We start from the raw sequence: 22,888 nt of genomic DNA, 5'->3' as shown, positions 1-22,888 counted from the left end.
ATCTTTATCTATAGTCTTTTGACATGTATTATATACATATATATGTATGCACATGTAAATATATGCAAAATGCAACATACTTTAATAATATTTAATTTTCTTCGAAAAAAAATTGAAATTTTGAAATTGAAAAAATTGAAATTGAAATTTTGTCAATATTTTTATAATTATATAAAAAAATGTCATTTAATAATTTTTTAATGTTATAGAAATTAATATTTTAATTTCTATTTATAATTTCATTATAATTTCAATTATCATTCATTATATATAGTATAAAGTTCATAGTATATAATTCATTATAATTTAGTTATATATAATTCAGTTATAATATAAAAATTATTTTATATTTTCATGTATAAATTTTCATATTTTTGCGGATCCCAAATTTATGTATTATATATATCACATTTTCAATGTGAACTAGTCATGATGCTTTCATATAAACGAATGTATATGTATAGATGAAATTCTCTATATAATCTTTTTTAGCAAATATTTTAAAAATCAAGATCGAATGTACAAAAAATTATATGTATAAAAAAAAATTATTCAAAATGTCAATATCTACAACATATATTCAAAAATCATCGAAATCAATAAGTAACATTTTTTATAATTAGCGATATTATTATTAATGATTGTTAATAATGCATTGTATTTGCATGTAGATTACTTTAGATCGTCAAATGTATACATATGAATATAATATTTGATTGTTTAAATTTAGGAAAGAAAGTATTGATGTCTATTATATCGATATATAATAACTGTCTATGTATTTTATATTGAAATACAGATATCTCACGCTGGAAAAGAAGAAATCTTAACTTTCAAAATATAGAAAAAATAATCAATAAATTTATTACATTATAAATAGTGGATTATTTTATCTGAAAAACGAAATCCAAATTGTAGAAAAAACTTATCAAAAAATTATCGAAACTATCAAATCTTGGTGAATGAAACTATAATTTAAAATTCTAAATATATTTTTAACAACTCAATATAATGCAAGAAAAATTATTAAAAAATGCAAGAAATGCTATATTAAATCTTGTATTTTTTATTATTAATGAATAGTTCTATTCTTAAAGACAATATAGAATGAATTTAAAACGTTCGAAATATTTATAAAATATTATTTATTTATTATATATTTAATTAATCATAAATAAATTTATTAATTATTCACTCAGAAATATTTATAAAAATATTATTTATTATATATTTAATTAATCATAAATAAACTTATTAAATATTCACTTAGAAATATTTATTAAAATGTTTTGAATTATGATTATGAAATTCTAACGTATTATAAATCTAAAAATAAACAAATTGAATTCCCATTCAATATCTTAAAAATACTGATCACTTAAGAAGAAACAGATATAAATTTATCATAAAATCCAAATTGGATTACATGTTCAAATTTAATTAAAATAATTCTATGATAAATAAATTCATTTTAAAAAATTAAATCACATAACATCATTTGAGAACAGTAACTAGACTATTCAAAACTAGTTCCATTTTAATTGTTTTAAGAGAAATAAACAAACCATATAAATTCAGAAAAAAGTTTTTCAGTATCACGCAAACTATAAAAATCTCCATTATGTCGAATAAATCAACATTTGCTAACACTTTCTTTGATTGCATCATCATCAAATACAACTATATTTACTTTTTATTTGTTAAACTCTTTTATTATAGAATATATGTATGTTATTATATTTTATAATCATTGATAATTTCAATTAATTTATAATATAGTCATTTTAATCACTTATTTACTTTTAATCATTTAATTTTAATCAATTTTAATGTTCGAACTCTGATTCATCTTATTTCATTCTTATTGTATTTATATTATTTATTATATCATATTACATATATTAGTATATATATAATTTTTTCTCGTAAAAAAAAAGTACCAAGTGTACATTATAAATCCATTAAATCTTGCAAATTTGTCAAATATATTTTTTGTAAATTTTCTATTCTTGGCAAAAATTTCATATTATTCAAACGATTCGAATAAACAATACAAAACATTTTTATTCTCATTCTACTTTTACTCTGACTGATTCAAACATATACAACTACGAACAACATCTAAAATTTTTATTCATTAAATTCACTTTTGCTATTGCACAAAAAATAAAAAAACAATTTCATCATAGAGTATATATCTAATGAAAATAAATATGAATTTATACAATTCTATATAAAAAAAATCTATATACAAAGAATTGAGTGTATCTTCTATTGAAATTTTTTATAGTTTTAGTAATAATAATTTAATAAATTCTCAATTAAAAAGCATTTATAATTAAAGCATTTATTATTTATACAAAATCATAATTTATATGAATAAAAAATCGAAACAGAAAATCATTGAATATGCAATATTTTCATCGAGTCTTCATTTAAAATTAAATTTGCAAATAATGTTTATTTTATTTTTACTTAGATAGAAATAGTTATTATATTTTCAAAATTTCGAAAAATTTTATGAATGTATTGTTATATTTGCCAAATTTTAAAAATGCCTTATGAACATCCCAATAAATAATAAATATTATTTTCTAAATATAAGAAATCTACCAAAACATTATTGATAAGAAAAATAAAATAAAATATATTGTATAAATATATTATAGTATATATAATATTATAATATAGAATTTATATAATATATATAAATAATATAGACTTTATATATTTATTAATATATTTATAAATATATTTATTAATATAATATATAATTTTGAACATGTGAGAAAATTATTTAGATTGTCAATGATTTCTCTATGGATAAAAAGAAATTAATTAACAAGAAATAAAGAAAAATAGAGAACGGAATGAAGATTAACTAAAAGCTTTCTACACATTAAAAACCTAAAAGAACAAAAGAAAACGAAATAATTTTTATATTTGAGAGAGATTAAATTGTCATAATTTGTATAAAAACAAATTCTTGTTGTTTTGTTATTTGTTCTGAAATCTCTTATTTTTATTTATTATTTATTTGTTATTCATGCAAAAAATATAATCGCAACAAAATCATTTAACAATCGAACAACGCATGATTGAAAAATCAAAACATTTTTAATCTATGCTAAAGTCTCGTATATGAGGTTATGAAATAAAGTGTAGAAAATCTTATTATTAATATTATTATTAATCTTATTATTAATCTTATTATTAAATATATTATTAATATAAATAAATTATTGTATCTTTATTATATAATTATTACATAACAGAATTCCGATTATCCGATATGCTCGAGATCGAAGTAATGTCGAATAATTAAATATGTGTCACTTAATTTGATTACTATTTTTTTCATTATTATTACTTCATAGTGATACTTTAAAATACAATCTATGAAAAATGAAAAATTATTATTAATTAAAATTTATTATTAATTAAAAAGTAATTAAAAAGAAATATTTTTTTAAATCTGAATCAAGATTGATTAGGAAAGTCAATATAAAAGTATAATTGTATTAGAATCAAATTGATGAAATCCTTAAAAGAATTCAATGTATTTTATAATGTTCATATATATAATATATATATATATATATATATAATATATAAAACAATACATGCATTGTAAAACCTATGAATTCCTTTAATTTATTCGTCAATTTATTCGTCAATTTATTCCTTCTGTATTGATGTCATTGTTAAATACGTCTAATTATGATTTTTTTATTTATAATTAATATGAATCGCAAAATTCAATTGCTAAAAAATAGTTGGTTAATCGGACATTTCATATAATCGGAATTTAACTATATTTAAAAAATACACATTTATAATTTATTTGCAAATTAAAATTTATAAATTATAAAAGATTTGTTATAATCGGTTGGATTATTAGTCTGCTCGAGAAATATTCTGTAACAAGTAGAGATTTCTCTTAAAGATAATAACTTAAAATAAATTCAATAATATTAAATACACAATCTACTTGATTATATTAAAAAAACAAAATTAATAGATAAAATGTAACAGAATAAATATAACAGTATCGTTAAGCTAATAAAATTATGTGAAATCATTAATCTCTAAAACAAAGTTCTTAATCTGTATTTTTGTAAATCTGTATTTTAAGAAATACATTTTTTAACACGATTTTATGAACTCAAATAAGTATATAACCTCAATTTAAATTATAAGTTATAAATGCCGATAGTTCAAACAATTTCGAGTTTAAAACACCACATTGTCATAATTTTTTTTAACTAATGCACATCTTCGATGTGTAGCTACAAGCAATCGTTGTTGACCTCGAGCAAGAGTTTCATTTACAATTATTGGCCGAATGCAATATTCCATCTTTCTCGTGTAAATTGTATGCTTGATACTATGTAACTCGAATATGCGATGTCCCGGCTATAATGAAACGTTTGAATCAATAGAGCAAAATGTACGAATGTCTAATCGAATGGAATATATTTAATGCCTGATTCACATTATATATATTTTATTCCGCCCACATTTAAGCACTTTGTATGCATATATATTTTCTCTTAATACATTTTTATAATTTACACATTATTTTATTTTTTATTATATTTTTTACAATCTAATAAATAATAAATATCTATTATACATGTATTATATAACGTAATCTTCTAATGTTTAATATAATCTTATAAATGATATATATGTATATTGTACATATATATTATATTTATATTAATGTTATAGAATAATTAATAATTTATTTAAATTTCTGTTCAAAATTCAGCAAAAAAAAATGAAAATTATAAATAATATTAGAAAATATGTTAGAGTATTTAAAATTCATAAAAAAATTCTAATTTTGCTTTAAAACAATTTCAACATAAATGAATCATATTCGATTATTAAAGTATAAATTTAAATTAATTATATTAAATATAAATAAAATTCATTCAAAATGATAGTTTATAATCTAATGATCTTTTATACTATATAAGTTCCTACACGATTCTTAAAGAGTGTATACATATACAATTTTTGCAACATATACAAATTTTAAACAAAAAAACATTATTTATTTACAATAATGTTAAGAATTATATTAATTATTAATAACTTGATAAAATTCGGAATTTTGTTCAGAGTCCAATTCAAGTTCAAAAAATTCAAAATTCAGTTTTTCACTTATTTTTGTATTATTTTTCCACTTCGCTTCTTCTACTAAATCTTTTTTTAAATTTTTTAACATCAAGTATGATCTAGAAATGGATAGAAAATCATTTCCAATAAAGAAAATTCAGAATTTCATAATAAATATTTATTTATTTCTTCCATACATGTTTGATTAGTTTGATTTTGTCAGATAAGATTTGTTGTTGTCCAACTCTTAATCCTAAAAAATAATATTATACTATGACTATTACTATTAGACGGAAATGAGAGTTTCAACATTTTCAATAGCATTAGTTCTTAAAAATAGCAAAAGACGTCTCTAGTATATACTTTAGAAATATAAAGACAATTCGAATGCTTCAAAAAAATACAGAATATGCAATGAATATTTTTTGTAAAATAAAATAAATGCAATGTATATAATATAATATAAAGTTAAAATACATTCGTTGGAATTTTAAATAGTACTAAAATTAAAAGCTTATTATTGTTTGTAGATAAATATAATGTGAAAAAATTACAAAAAAATAATAGAAAACTAAATTTTAATGCAAAAAATGAATTTATAAATATTTTTTCATTCAATGGCAAAAATACATTTTCATCAATTTTAAATAAATCTAAACTTTTTCTTGTTTGATAAATATTAAAAAAGATTTTTTATATTTTTTTATATTCTTATTTCTTTAAAGAGTATTATAAAGAAAAATATTAATAAGAGTATTATAAAGAAAAGATATAATAGTATTATAATTTCTTACATAAGAAATATTATATTTTCTTGGTCTTTTTTTTGTTATTAGTTTATAAAAAAAAATAGAAAAAAATATTAAGTAAATTACATTTAAAATTTTTCACAACTAATCTATAGCTCGGAATATTTTCTTTCGATGTCTATAACTATGTTAATTTAATAATATTAATTAAAATCAATAATATTTAAATAATATTTAACTAATAATAATTTTAATATTATTAAATTATAAAATTAATTATTAAAATTAAAAAATTGCATATAATTATATTATTATAATAATATTATAATATTATAAAATAATCCTTTGGTAAATATATTTTTAAGGATATATATATTCAAAAAATTGATTATTTAGTTCTAAATTAAAATATTCTCTTAATTAGATATTACTATATATATATTATAATTATATTATATTATATTATATAAAATATATAATATAATTATTTATTATATGAATTTGAAAGAAAGATCCTTATTTGAAATAATTCGTACTTTTTTGTAACAATTTTTTTTCTATTGAATAAAATCATAATTAAGTCTATTTCAAATATTTATATTAAGCAAATATATCATTACTTATCAAATTTGAACTATCTTTAAGATTTTATACATTCAAAAAGTAAAAAAAAAAAATTTTTTTCAAATTTTAATTTTAACTTTCATATTATTCTTGGAAGTATATATTTATTTTATTATTTGCTATATACCTTTTCTTATTATTTTTTTTTTGTTCTTTCTCATAATATTGGATAATAAAAATAACTCAATAAATCTTGTATAAAATTTTAAAATAAAAAAATTATAATAAAATCTGATTTAATTTAACTCCTTTTTTGATTTAAATTTTTAATTTATTCAAACAAAAGATATTACATTATATAATGTTTTAACAATAATTTCAATAAATTTTAAAATATAATCAAGATTTTATATATTATATATATGAAATTTGTTTAAATTTTATTCTATTATAATTTTTTTTCAGTACTGTTTCGCGATATCTTATAGAAGAGAAAATCAACGACAATATGAATTAAAAGCAGCTACAGAATCCGATTGTAAAACATGGATCGAAACTATACGAGAAGCCAGGTAATTACTATACATATAATTTTTATAAGACATATCATATTGCATCAATATGAAATCACAGCAATGACATTTATACAATGCAGTAGATTTGAATGGTTCAATATATATATGAATATATTATTATTTATAATATATTATTTTATATATTATATATATGAATTCTATTTTTAATTCATTAATGAAAATAGAGCATTATTAATAAAAATATCGAATAATCATTGTGAAATCGTGAAAATGATTTGATATAATATATTCGTCTGCGTCAAATCTCACAATTAAATTGAAATATAAGGATAAACTTCATTAAATATATTTCTGAAAAAATATTTCGTTGGAAAAATAAAGACGAATTATATATTCGAAAATGTTAGAAAAAATTGTGAATTTACAAAGAAGTTAATATATTCTTATGTTTTAAATATGTTTTTGAAAAAACATTTCATTCCACAAATAGAGATGAATCATACTATTCAGAATTTAAATTTGATAATTTAATTTTGATAATTTGATCAATGAAAAAAATAATTAACAGTAATTTATTATGTAATATTCTTTTCTATACTGAGAGTTAAATTAAAAATGAATAGTTAAATTATTTTCATATAATTATTTTCTGATAAAGCTAAATCAAAATTGAACAGTTAAGTTATTTTCGTTTATATTTTTATGTAATATATACTTTCGTATTTGAGGGATAAATTCTTAATTATTTCATAATTGGCTTACTTATGTTTTTTTTTTACATCAATGTCTTTATGGTTTTGATTATGTAATAGATATTACTAATGCTTTCAGATATGTATTAAATATATCGTTTTTAATATGTATCACTAATATTGAAAATTGTTCAAACGAAATATTTTTTTTTCTTATAACTATTTTCTTTGATTTTTTTTTTAAATAATTATATTATCATTTAACTTATAAATCGAATGATTTTTAAATAATTTCTTAATAATTAATGTTTTATAAGACAATATTATATAATATATCTAATATATAAATACTTTTTAAAATTTTTTTTTAAGATACATTTATTAATATCGAAAAAATGCATTTATTATATTTATTAATAAAATTTATAATATATATTTATTGTATATATATATAATATTTATTAATAATCCTTTAATTTCCTTTAAAAACGAATATTTTTTTATTTCTCAGGTAAATTTTCTAATATCAATTTCTCGTTTAAAAAAAAAGAAGTACAGTTTGTTTTATAAAACGTCAAGAAATCATTTTTCTTCTAAGACAATGCAAAGTTATCAAACAAATATTTTTTAATCAGGAATAGAAAATTCTAAACTCCTTTACATTTTATTATCAAATTCTCATATTTTGCAATTAATACAATCTTTTAGATTGTATTAGATTGCATTAGATTGTTCGAAATTTCGAAAAATAGAAATTAAAATTTAAAATTTTAATAATTATATAAAAAATTAAAAATTCAATAATTATGTAAAAAGATATTAAAAATTATATTAAAAAGACAAAGCATTCTTTGATTAGAAAATTGGGTTTTTTCTTAAAAGACATAAAAAAAAATGGAACAAAATTAACTAGATTCAGATTTTGCTTTTGAAACTAATTATTTAAAAAATTTAAAAATTATGTAAAGTAATAAACATTAATAAATTGATTTATATAATATCATATTATATTATTAATATATAAATCATATTAATAAATTGATTTCATTGATATAGAATTTTTTTATTTTATATATGCTGTACATATAAAAATAGTACAAGAGATGTTACATAAAAATGAATTAAAATCCAGAATTATTTTTTTTTGTTTAAATTTTTGAGTATTAATTTCAAGAAATTTGCATGATTTACATTTAACCATTTGTTGCATTTATATTAAATAACCTTATTTCAATGTATATTATTATTTTTCTACATATTAATATAAAAATGTTATTAATAAATATTATATATTATTATAACAATTTTTGCAATTAAAATTAATTAATATAATAATATTAAATCTATTTGTAAAATCATTAAACAATATTGTAATGATTAATTTCATTTTCATACTGCTTATAATACAACATATAATATTGCAATAAATATTATAATAAATATAAATTGATTTATATTTATATTATAATTAATTAATTTATATGTTTGTATTAATGTTGGATAATTTTATATAAATTAATATTATAATATTTTTTTTTAATGACAAGAAAAAAAGATAAGAATCGTATGATATGTATTTTATATATATAAATTTTTAAAATCAGAAGAATTTTCCAATTTTATGACAGTTATATGACTTTGATAAGATAAAATGATCTGTTGTATATTTTACAGCGCGAAATGTATATGAGAGTCATTTATTATTTTTATGAATTATAAATTTATTATTCCATTTTATTTTATAAAATTAATAAAGATATTATAAAACGAATTAATAGAAAGACAAAGAAATATAATTCTCTATTTGTGATTTGATATATGATTTTCTAATTGAATATAATAAATTATAATGATCAAAGTTGCATTAAAATTTTATACTTGACTGGAATCACAATGCAATTAAATATGCATGAATAAAGATATAGATATCTATTCTATCATCAATTTGATTATTGATTGCAGTTTCAACAAATTGCTATTGCAAAAAGAGGAGCTCGAGCAGAAACACTTACACTTGTTGCAAATTGTCGAAAGCGAAAAGACAGCTAAATGGCAATACACACAACAATGTGAGGAACTTGCGTCAGAAATAAAAAAACTTCGAACAGAAGTAAGTTATAAAATAGCTTGATGTAATTTTGATTTTGATATAGTGGATTAATTTATAATTGGCATTATTAGTTTATATTGTTCATATAATCTATGTAATGTGATAATGTATTGATAATAAAATGTAAAATGCAAATAGAATGCAAATAAAATATAAAAATAAATTTAATTTCGAAATAAATAAAAAAATATTGATTATAAAATAATTTGAATAATAATTAAAAATATTGTTTGTAGTTTGATCTTTCATTTTTTATTAATATAATAATTTTATTAATATAATTGTTAAATTATTTGAAATATATAAAAATTTGTATTAATTACGAAAAACAAAAAAACTTTTATTAAAATTTTTAATTTTGAAATTACATGTTTCGATGAAGAAGAATTTATGAATTCATATCATATTGAAAATTCCATGCTTTCATTTCGGTTTTGCATGAAATAAATAAATTAATTTATTAACTTAATAATAATTAAAATAATTGTACATGGAATATAAAAATTTTGTTTCTCAAATAAATTATATAATATCGAAAACAATTATAATATACGAAAACAAGAAATATGCATAATAAATTTTTGCAATGAAAAAGATTTTGTAAATTTATATTTATATAAAATTTTTTTATTTAGAAATTATGATAGAATAAATAATAGAAAGTGATGTTATATTTATTTAATTGATATTTATTCGAGCCCGCGATAGTGGTAATGGAATGGAAGCTTATAGATGTATGTAGAATGTTCGACAGATGTAGCAAATGATATATTTGTGTATGATCATTTGTATTTTTTTAATGTAAATAGATTATATTACAAGTATGGTACGCGTATCTCTACGAGAGTTGGGTCTCTCATAATGTCAAGTTAAGATAACCATATTTGACGGTTAAAGCACGATGCATAGTTATAACAAAACTATATATTTATCGTATCAGAGTATGACATGTTCACAACGAAGAGTTAATTAAATGTCTTTATAATACTAAAATAGATAATCGATGATTGTTAATCGATGTGTTGTTATAAAAAAACTTGTCATATTTGGCAGTCAGAATACGATATATTCATAACAAAAATTAATTAAATTCTCCATCAAGTGAAGCTCGTGCTTTCAGAAAATCCTTTTCTTCAGTTCAATTGGGAGGATTTCTCAGTGAGCATGATAATAATCAATAATATCGTCGTCAATGTTCTCGTAGTCATCCGCAAGTTAGAGGAAAATTCCTCGAACTGGTAATCAATACACAAAGATATTAGGATGCTGATAATCAGGAATTGATCAGCGTATATTTATTATAGATTTCTTCGAACTAGAACTGATATTGATTGTCGTTGAGTCAGCCATATCTGGAGTATGTTATTTTTGGGATTGGGTTCTGATTTAGTCAGGCTGAATGTCAAAAATATATAATATTTAATATTATATATATATATATTATATATAAAATATTATATATATAATATTTAATATTTATATTTTAATATTATATATATAATATTAAAATATTATTATATTATATATAAATTATATATAATTATATATAAATATTATATTATATTATATATATAATATTAAATATTATATATTTTATTATTATATATATAATATTATATATATTTTATATATAATTATAAATATCGACTAAATTTTTCTCAAAAATGGCAATCTTCTCAGATAATATCATCTTTATTTAGACTTAATAAAATCGATCACCGATAATAATAAAAAAAAGTTTCTAAGGAATTTTTCTGAATAGATCTCGCGAGCAATAAATATTCGTGAACATCTGTATATATAATATAAAAAAGAAATGTCATTTTCTATTTGTATTATTATTTATATTTCAATTTTTATTATAAATAATAAAATTTATTAACAAAATTACTTTAATTTTGTTAATAATTAAGTTTTTTTTTAAATAAGATATATATCATAAGTAAATATTTAACATAAAAAATTATATAAAATATAATTTAATTTAATTTAAAATTTGATAATTATAGAAAATTAATTTTTTTAAATTGTTCAAATAAAAACATTCTTTATTTTTAAATACTTTTGTATGAATGTATAAATTTCAATTTTTTAGTTATGTGCCCTGAAGAAGGAATTAAGGCCTGTAACTTCAACGTATAGACCAGGATTTCAAAGAACTATGTCCCAAGGCACTGGCAGTTTATATATGTCGGGATCTTCTTTTGGTTCCGGAGGACAAGGTTCAGGTGTTACAGTGTTTGGATTACGAGATATTACTGAAGGCTCTATTGAAATGCAGAAAATTAAAAAGGTTCAGAGTTTTTTCAGAGGGTGGCTGTGTCGTAGGCGATGGAAGCAAATTGTCGAGCAATACATTAAAAGCCCCCATGCAGAAAGCATGCGTAAACGAAACAGGTAAGAATTACATCATCTATTTCTTCGATCTTTAATCTAATCTAAATTTATTATATGATATTTTTTGATTATATAATAAATTTATTAAAATATAATAAATTAATAATAATGATAATTTAATTCTATTATAATTGTTGCAATAATTTATAAAATAATAAAAAATAATGGAAAATTTTATATCATATACATATATAATGTTAATATGTTCGTGAGATATTTTTGAAAGATTAATTTTAGAAATCAAAACAAATACAAAAGTTGTTTAAAAATGTTGAAAGTTATTTATTAAATTACAAACAATTTAAATTCATATCAGATAAAGTGAGACAAAAACAAAATGTGACAGCAATGTAACAGAGATAAAGTGGCCTCTCTTTTCGTCCCGCTTTGTCTAAACAACAAATTTCAATTTCTTATAAAAATAAAATAAGTTTTAATAAATCTTAAACGATATTTTTCTATAATTTTTATGTTTTCTTCTTTAAGATTCATTCTTTAAAGGTATTTCATGATTATAAATATCCTTTATATAAAAAGGGATATAAAAATGATATAAAATGATATAAAAAGTAAATCTAAAGAATATTATAATATAATTCTATCATCCATCAATGAAAATCTATAATAAAAAAATCTATATAACTTATACATATTATATGAAATCTATATAAATTTAAATAAAAATGAGTGCAAAAATGATCTTGACTTTGAAATTCAACATTAAATTTATTGTATTTTATCATATTCTAGTTATTGTAAAGATAAAAAGTTTAAAAAAAAATGATTTCAATAATTCTCTTATTAAAATTCCATTTTTGAATCCATTTTATTTGTAATATATATTTTTTGATCATTTGTAAAAAAAATAACATTTATTGTGACACATAAACAGATCTGCAATTATATAATATATCCAATTATATAATATAATATATTCCATATCTTTCTTTTTTTTCTCTTGTGATAATATATATGCCAATATGTGACTATTTTTTAATTATATAAACACGATATAATATTATTTTTTATTTATGGAATGCAAGAATAAAATATGAAGCAATTTGCTAGCAAAATTATGATAATTAAATTAATAATAACTAATTAGTAATTTCATTCCACATATAAGGAATTCATCAAAAAAATTCAAATATATAAAAAAAGTAAATTATTTAAATAAATATTTTTACCAAGTTCACATATATATATTTATATTAATAATTGATTATACTGGCCATTATATTGATTAAATATCTTTAAATGACAATATACTGACATATACACTATGATCTCAGAGATAGGCAATATTTAATAGTTAAAATTACAAATAAAGTTACTTCCATAAGTTATTTCAATTTATTGTCCAAACATAATAATAATAATTGCAAATAATTGTAATGCCAAACAGTCTTAGATTATATAAGAAACGGATCGACTAACAGCTACGAATAAATATTATTTAAATATTTTAATAAGTAATTACTTAAAATAATTTTATTCTAAATTTTTAATTTATTTTTTCAACAGGTCCATCTCTCATAGTATGAATTTTAATTTTTTATAGTAAGAATAGTTATATAATTGAGATCATAATTTGAAATTCTTATTATTATAATAAAATAAAAATTATTATAAAAAATTATTATAATTACTAATATAAAAATAAGATCTTAAAAAAATTAATTTTTTGTAATATTTTTATCAATATAAAATATTTTTATCAATATAAAAAATAAAACTATATTTATTTAGCAAATATATATATCTTAGCATTTAATATATCAATGTAATATAAATAATTATTAAAAATATATTGTTATGATTTATGAAAACAATATATAAAATTAATAATAATTTTGCTAGAAACAAGCTTCTTCGTAAACTCTCCATCTTTTCAAACATATTAAAAGTAAAAATCCTTGAAACAGAAATTCATTAGCTTTAAATAAAAAGTCGATTTATTAATTACATTATGTCTTTGACTTGAAGATGCGTTAATTATACTCACAATTAATTAGAATAAAACAAAATTGATATATTTGAGTATTTTTTAGTCAGACAAATTAAATTACTAATTAAATGCAACTGGTAGCATATAATTAAAATGCTTTATGATCTTGTATTGTACGAATTAAAAAATTCGATCTACAATATTTATCTTTCATTTATCTTTACAGTATTTATTATTTCATTATGTCTTATATATTTTTATTTTTATAGTTATCATATATTTTTATAAATTCTTATATATAAATATGATATTTATAAAATAATATAAAAAATAAATTAAATTATTGTAAAAATATTGTAAAAAAAATTTTTAGAAAAATTTTTATTTATATTTTAATGATAAATTTTGATTTTCAAGACATTTATATTACTGTTTTTTATTTTAGTTTAGTATTTCAAATGGTGGAAGCAGAAGAAGAATACACAGAACAAATGGAAATATTAGTAAGCTGTTTCTTGAGACCTTTTAAGATGGCTGCCAGTTCAAAGAAACCTCCTTGTAGTCATGAGGATGTGAATAGCATATTTTTGAATAGCGAAACAGTGTTGTTCCTTCATCAGATTTTCCTAAAGGGTCTTACTTCTCGTATGGAGAGTTGGCCCACTTTAGTTTTAGGTATGTTTTCTATTTGTAATTTATTTTAAATGGATTTTTTTTCATAGAATTGCTATTTTTATTATTTATATTGTTTGTTTATGTTTCATTAAAATTTTTATTAAACAATTTCAATTCAGATAATATTTTATTAAATTTTTATTTTTTATATTTCTACAGTTTTAATAATTCTAATATTAATTTAATTTATTTTAGAATCTATTCAGAGTATATAAAATCATATTTTGATATTATAGAAGTAAAAGAATTTCATACAAAATACTTTTAATAAAAGTACAAATAATGTGTTGATTTTTTATATTAACTGTATTTCAAAATTGGAAAATTATTACTGGAATATTTACTAATATAACAATAAATAATCAATGATTATTGTATTTATGATTTTAGGCGATTTGTTTGACATGTTATTACCTATGTTGGCAATTTATCAAGAATATGTCAGAAATCATCATTACAGTCTTCAAGTATTAACTGAGTGCAAACAATCACCTTCATTTGCTGCATTGCTCACTAGATTGGAGAATAAGACTGCTTGCGGAGGGCGATCTCTAGAGACATTTTTAACGTATCCTATGCATCAGGTATGTTTTTTGATTCGTATACATAAAACTTATAATTGCAATATTTATTTTAAATGATTGTGTTTTAAATTTTTGTCATAACAAATGTAATATTTATATATCGGTATTATAATACTTGTTATAATAGTTTTAAATTATAATTATAATAATAAAAAAGTTTATTTTTACTATAATGTAAAATAAATGCTAAGAGTTAACATTTATTATTAATAGCTGAATTGTTATTTTATAAATCGATATATACATATGTAAAAATTGTATTGACTATTTTTCCATAAAACACATAGTGAAAAATAGTATGAAAAGTATTTTAAAACTGTTATAAGTAAATAATATTTTATGCTTTCATCTTCAAAAGAATCAAATTGAATCCTTTCCACAACTCAAATATTAATTTCAAATTAATTTCACAGAAACATTAGAAATTAATTTCTTATATTTACTTTTCAGATTCCAAGATATATTATAACATTGCACGAACTATTGGCGCACACTCCCTATGATCATGTTGAACGAAAAAGTTTACAAAATGCGAGACAACAATTGGAAGATTTATCAAGACAAATGCATGATGAGGTATTAATTATATACATATTTCATTTAAAAACAATAATTTTAAATATTTCTTCAATATTATATATAAAACTAATTATTATATATAATTAAATATTATAACTATTATATTTAATTATATTAATTATATTAATTATATTAACTTTATATTTATTATATATATTTGTCATTATTATTATTATATATTCATACTATTTCAGGTTAGCGAAACAGAAAATTTACGAAAAAATTTAGCTGTCGAACGAATGATTGTAGAAGGATGCGATATTTTACTTGATGTCAATCAAGTATTCGTTAGACAGGGTGAGTAAAATTATTTTTTTCTTAAATGTAGCTAATAAATAGCGAATAAGGTCATAGATTATAAAACGGATAAGAAAAATTGAATAGAAAATGAGCAAAATCATTATTATTACTATTATAACGCAATATAACAAAGTATTTGAAATATATAACAATTGTTAACGAAGAGAATTTATTTTCTCTTTTTTTATTATATATTACATATTTCATTAATATTAATCAGAAATTGCTTTTATTAATTATAATTCATTATCAATATCATTATTTTTTTATTCTTTCGATTATCAATAATGTAAATTATCAATAATGTATATTCAAACAGAAATTTACTTTTTCTTTCTTAAAAATGTTGGTAACAAAAATTTTATTAATATTTTTATTGTTTTGTCACTTTCTTATCTTGAATCAAGAAAATCGATAAAAAAATTTTCATTACAATTAGTAAAAATCTTAATTGAGTTAATAATATTTGAATAATATATTGAAAGTTTCATAGGAAAAATTCTGAAAAGTGAAAATTCGTGGTCAGTGGCGCAAGCGCGCCTAGTGTTTCAAAATCGATGGGATTATATATTTGTGTGCATTTCTACGCTGAAATTGTTTGATCGTGCGCCATAATTACTATGAGGATTACCATAAAATATCGAAAATATGTAAAAAATATTTTTTTTACATATAAATACATAAGAGTATTTAAAAATATTTTTACATTTTTACATTTTTTAGATTTATTTTAAGGATTTTATTTAAGAAAATAGAAATATAAACGTGTTTTAAAATATAACATGATTTTTAATCAGAGAATTTTAGATTTTAAATTGAATAAAAATTATACATTATATTTATATATATAATATTATATTTATAAAAAGATAATAATGTAAATTATTTATATTATAAAATATAAATTTTTGATATCTTTAAATTTTTAAATTAATTTTAATTTGTATAAAATAATGAAAAAGATTATGGATATTAAACTCAGCTTGTTGATATGGCCTTGATTTCCTCGTGTTTGTAATTGCATCACATGGCTATCACGCAAACGTTTTTTCATCTTTATGTACAGTATACAGAAAAGCCCCATTTGTGATTAATTATTTTCATGATATTTTTATTATCGAAATTATGGATTTTCTATGTTTATAATATTTAATGTTTAATAGAAGAAAGTTTTAAAAACTTTTGGTTGATAAAAAACATTAGAAATTGTTTTATAAGATTCATAAGAGGAGAAACAAATAAATATAATTATATATGAGTTGATTGGTGAATAATTCAGCATATCTTGAAAATGTAATGGCATAGATTTTTTTATGACAAGATTTATATATGTGTTAAATGTTTTATTATATTTATACATGCGTCCAAAAAAAAAAGGGATCAAAAAGTATAAAAATAATTGTATAAGAATCAAAGATATCAGGTATATTTTGGTCTATGTAATTTTAATATTTTTTATTATTATTATACCTATTGCCTATGTAATTTTATGTAGATATAAACAGAATAAAAAATATAATAATTAAAATATAATAATTTTTTTTTTATATTTAAAATTTATATTTCTATTTGTATTTGGAAAATTTATATTTATATTTGTTTCTTTTCGCAACTGATACTATTTTTATTTTTTTAAATTTTAATTAATTATAAACTTTCATATGGAATTTTGAGTAAATAGTTAAAATACTTTTGATGTATTTATTTTTATCTTCTAAAATTAATTTTTCACAACATGTTAATATATTCATGGAAACTTTAGAGATTCTAGAAATTGAAACACAAAAGTTGATATACAAAAACATTGGTTGAGGTTTATTTATTAAATTATAAAGTTTACGTAGATGAAACATGAATATAGATAGAATGTATATTTTTATTACAATTCTGTTTTATTCTTTCCGTATCTAGACAAGACAAATTTAAATTGCTTATAATTCTTAAAATTAAATTTTTTCAAATTAAGTTTTTTATTTCAAGTTTTCAATATTAATCTATATTATTTAAATATTATATTCTATAAAAGCACCACTTTTTTTTATATATTATAATATGTCGTTATTTTTTTTAGGTACACTCATCCAAATTTTAGATAAGCCAAAAGGAGCGCGAAGTAGATTGAGCGCAACTTTCGGAGGGAAAAGTGGAGATAAGGAAGTAATTAGACAATGCTTCCTTTTTTCCAATCATTTGTTATTAACGACTCGTCAATCAGACGATGATGGTCGTTTGAATCTTGTTCCACAAATCGGAAAAATACCTCTTTCCGATGCAGTATTAGTGGAGGACCCTAATGACCAGAGTACCGCAGATGATGACGGTATTAAAAATATTATTATTCTTCAATTAAAGCTTTTTAGAACTTCATCATGCGATTCTATGCTATGCTTAATTTTTTATATTATAGTTATATTATATATTTTATTTATAGTGGATCGTATATTGTTATATAAGTAAATATAAATTTTTTAAAATATTCTAGCAGTTTCTAATGGCAACAAGTTTATTTAGCATTGCTTAAATTATTATATAATTAAATCTTTTGAAACTTTTTTGAAAATTTATTTTAAGAAAGATTTATTTTAATATTTATTCAGTTGTTGTTATTTTAATTTTTAACTTCTTTAAAAAAATCTTAAAATTTTCTTGATTTTAGTTACATATTTATTATTCATATTATTTTGAAAAATATTTATTTAATTAATTTTTAATTGTGGATTAGAATTTAATTTTCAATCTTTTTAAGAGTTTTAAATTTTTTTGAGTAATATATTATTTAATTTACTATTTACTATTTAAAATATAGTAAATTTTAACTTCTAATGCAATTTTTGTTATATTACTTATAATGTTTAATCATTCGAAAGTGTAGCTTTCTCATCGATTTCAATGATCATAAAATATATTATTATTTTAAATAACTTTTTTTATTTATTACTAAATTATAATGATTTTAATGTATAGCTTTAATTTGCGAGATTTTATAAAAAATTTTTTGAACTTATTTTATGAATATATTCATCATGAATGTCTAATAACGATTATATTCTTATATAAATTATAAAAATTAATCAAATTTTTTTATATAATTTAAACATAAAGAGAAATATGATTGAATGATAATTGATTACTTATACATTATATTAGATTTGATTGATTATTATATAATTATAACTATATTATTATATAATTTAATATTATATAACTTGATTTAAATAATAAAAAAAATTAATGATAAATTAAAAATTAATTATAGATTAGATTAATGTAAACATTTAAAATGTGTATCTAAAGAATATACTGAATTTAAAATAATATTATTTTTTCAAATATTTTTATTTTGATTATATATATATATATATGTATATATTGATTGTGGCACGTATAATGATTAAATATTAATTATTTGCTATTAAATTTCAATGATTTATTGCATTTTATACAATTCATCTTAGTACGAATAATCGTTTATTTAATTAAAAACTGCAATTCAACTTATTATATTCATATTATATGTTTAAAAATTCATATAATTTCATTAGATTGCGAATTATTATACACGTCATTATGAATACATTTGTAAATTCTGAATTCTAAATAAAGATTTTAACATTTTTATTACATACGCGTTTGTCAATGTATTTACAGATGATTAGACATTATGAAAGAATACAAATAAAAAATTCAAACAATAACATATAATATAAGAAACGAAATATTGTATATTATCAATTATAAAACTAAGTTTATTAAAAGTTTTTTGGAAATAAAATAAAATCGAATGAATTCTATTTGAAAATTAAAATCGAATAGTAATGTATAGAAAAGAATTATTTAAAATGATTTTAACAATATATTTCAAGTTCATTGAAATCAGTAAGAAAAACACAGTTCTAAATATTTATCTTTACAATGTTATCAAATTAAAAAATAAATTAAATTTTAATTATATATTTTTATTTTATTTTCTTTAAGAACATATTATTTAATTATAATATTATATATTTTTTATTTTTCTTCTCTTTTTTATAAAAATTTCATTAATTCACTTTAAATTTTGTATATTTAAAATTTTTTATTTTTTTTTTAAATAAATTAGCTTTCCCTAAACTGCTTTTTCTATTTCTTTATATTTATTTGCAACACTTCAAGCTTCTTCAGCTTTGGGACTGCAACGACATTCCAAACAATGGATGAGCTGCCTTGTGCAAAAGTGTGTTATCTTTACATATAATTAATATAATATTGCCGTGAATACAAACTGATTTTAGAACTGTCAGTATGTTCGATGTCCAGCGGTATCAGTGAGAGCAGCGGTAGTGGTAGCGGAACTGCCAGTAATCAAGTACAGAATCGTGACTTCAAAATTATACTCGATTTAAAATCTGGTGGAACTCAAGTCATAGTACATCTCGTAGCTCCTACTATTCAGGTATTATCTATTATTATCTATTATATTTGATATCTTATCTATCATATTACTAATTTATCTATAATTATCTATATTATTTATTTTTAATATGTTTTTAAATATATGAATAAGAGTATATAAAAAATTAATCTTTTAAATTTTTGTAAAGAAAAATAAAACACATAAAATAAAAATTTCATTTGAAATTAAGTTTCATTTCATATAAAATAAAGAAAATAAGTTTCATTTCATTTCAAATAAAATATGAATATATAATATATAATATGTATACGTAATATAAAATAATTCTAAAAAGCACTTAATATACCATAACTTTTTTAAAATTGAACTTGAATTTTTTGAACAGATTAGTTTATTAGATGATATATAAAAAAAATTTTAAAATTGCAGTTTGTTAAAATCGAGAAGAAAATAATAAAGAATATTTTTTTCAATTTTTTGTTAATGAAAATTTGAAATATATATTTTGTGAATAATAAATTTTTGTTAAATATATATGTGTTAAAAATTCATTCAAATTTTAGATACAAATAGTAATGACAAATAAAAAAATCTTTAGATTTTTAAATCGTCGTAAAAAACTTTTTAATTATCTTTAATTATTTATAGCATTATGACATTAAATTTCGACGAAATTTTTAATATATATGTGATATAAATATATAAGTGATATAAATTTATAAATGATCTTTTAAATTTTCATTTTCTTCATGATTCTCAAAATTTCTTTTAACAATTTTTTTATATGTCATTTAAGAAACTAATTCTTTCAATTTTTAAAAAAAAATTAAATTCATTAAATTTTAAAAAAGTTATCGTATTTTAAAAGATATACCAAATATATGGAACTATTTCTTTGGAGTTATATATATACAAAATATATTTATTGAATATTTTTGCTAAATAGATTTTAGAAATCAAAATGCATTAGACAAAGCGAAATAAAAATAGTGTGAGATCGCTTTGTTTCCATTACATCAACTTTGCAGTCTCTATTTATTTAACACGTACGAACTTCAATTATTTATAATTGAATAAATAAATTTCAATTAATATTTTTGTATATTTTTGTATTTATTTTTCGTTTTTTAAATCTTTAAAAGTGTGTCATGAATAATAATCTTGTATATATTCATAAAGAATATTAATATTTTATGTAATTTTAAAAGACAGAGATCAATTAAATCAATTATAATATGATCATTTCAAAATTAATTTAAAAATTTAAATTTATAATTAAAGGAAAAAGCTGCGTGGATCAGCGATATCAGCCAGTGCATGGATAACGTTCACTTCAATGATTTGCTTCGAGGCTCGTTGTCGGATACTAGTTCCGTCACAATGCCTCAATCTATTCGGAATGATCCTAAATTGTTCAAAGATGATGTAGACATCAGATTCAGTAGAACTTTAAATTCTTGCAAGGTCCCGCAAATTCGATCAGCCACTCCTGAGCGTCTACTTCAACGATTAACAGATTTAAGATTTCTCAGTATTGATTTTCTCAATACATTTTTATTAACGTATCGAGTATTTACCGATGGTGTTACTGTGCTCGAAGCTTTGAAAAAAGTCTTTTATGAAGCCGAACCACCAGATTCTGAGATGCCTACTGGTTCTCTAGTGTAAGTTCAATTTATTATTTATTTATATTTATTTTTAAGACGATTTTCTGATATTGAAAAAATAATAACAATAAATAAATTTTATTTAAGTTTTTTTTTAAGGAATTTAATTCAATTATTTAATATATATATATAATTTTTATATTTTAATATAAAAGGATGATATATTAATATTTCAATATTTAATAAATATGTTATTAGTAATTCTGAACAATTTTTTCCTTATACATAATCCGCAGATAGCCTTAATTTTTGAATTATCTTCAAAAATATTATTTTTTATATTACATTTAAATTTTGTTTATATGTATGCAAATTTTGTTATAAGTATGCATTTATAATAGCAACAATGTCATTGCCATGTTTATATAAACATAACAAGTATACAAATATTTTAGCCATTTATCTAGTTTAGACATTTAATAGATTCGAAGAACTATAAAATCGATATAATTTAAAAATTACCATAAAAATAAGTGTATCAAGGAATTCAAAAAATATTTTTATAATCAAATATTTCTTATACGAGAAATGAAATAAGCAGAATAAGAAAATTAAGTGGCATGAACT

The 22,888-nt window shown here is 18.9% G+C and overlaps 1 protein-coding gene across 1 annotated transcript in view; it reads left to right on the top strand.

Moving 5' to 3' along the window:
• Positions 1-22,888, top strand: part of LOC122719040 (ras-specific guanine nucleotide-releasing factor 1-like) — a 138,915-nt gene that overhangs the window by 94,633 nt on the left and 21,394 nt on the right. Inside the window, exons 4-14 of the mRNA XM_043944559.1 lie at positions 6,906-7,012; positions 9,631-9,778; positions 11,874-12,175; positions 14,569-14,798; positions 15,189-15,382; positions 15,833-15,958; positions 16,156-16,258; positions 18,333-18,581; positions 20,414-20,474; positions 20,558-20,693; positions 21,936-22,318. Coding sequence (XP_043800494.1) covers positions 6,906-7,012; positions 9,631-9,778; positions 11,874-12,175; positions 14,569-14,798; positions 15,189-15,382; positions 15,833-15,958; positions 16,156-16,258; positions 18,333-18,581; positions 20,414-20,474; positions 20,558-20,693; positions 21,936-22,318 — 2,039 coding nt within the window. The remainder of the gene's footprint in view (positions 1-6,905; positions 7,013-9,630; positions 9,779-11,873; positions 12,176-14,568; positions 14,799-15,188; positions 15,383-15,832; positions 15,959-16,155; positions 16,259-18,332; positions 18,582-20,413; positions 20,475-20,557; positions 20,694-21,935; positions 22,319-22,888) is intronic.

This window comes from Apis laboriosa, unplaced genomic scaffold (assembly GCF_014066325.1).
Source record: "Apis laboriosa isolate Shangri-la unplaced genomic scaffold, ASM1406632v1 scaffold69_cov144, whole genome shotgun sequence".
Lineage (NCBI taxonomy): Eukaryota > Metazoa > Arthropoda > Insecta > Hymenoptera > Apidae > Apis > Apis laboriosa.
This window is presented reverse-complemented; position numbering and strand designations above follow the sequence as displayed.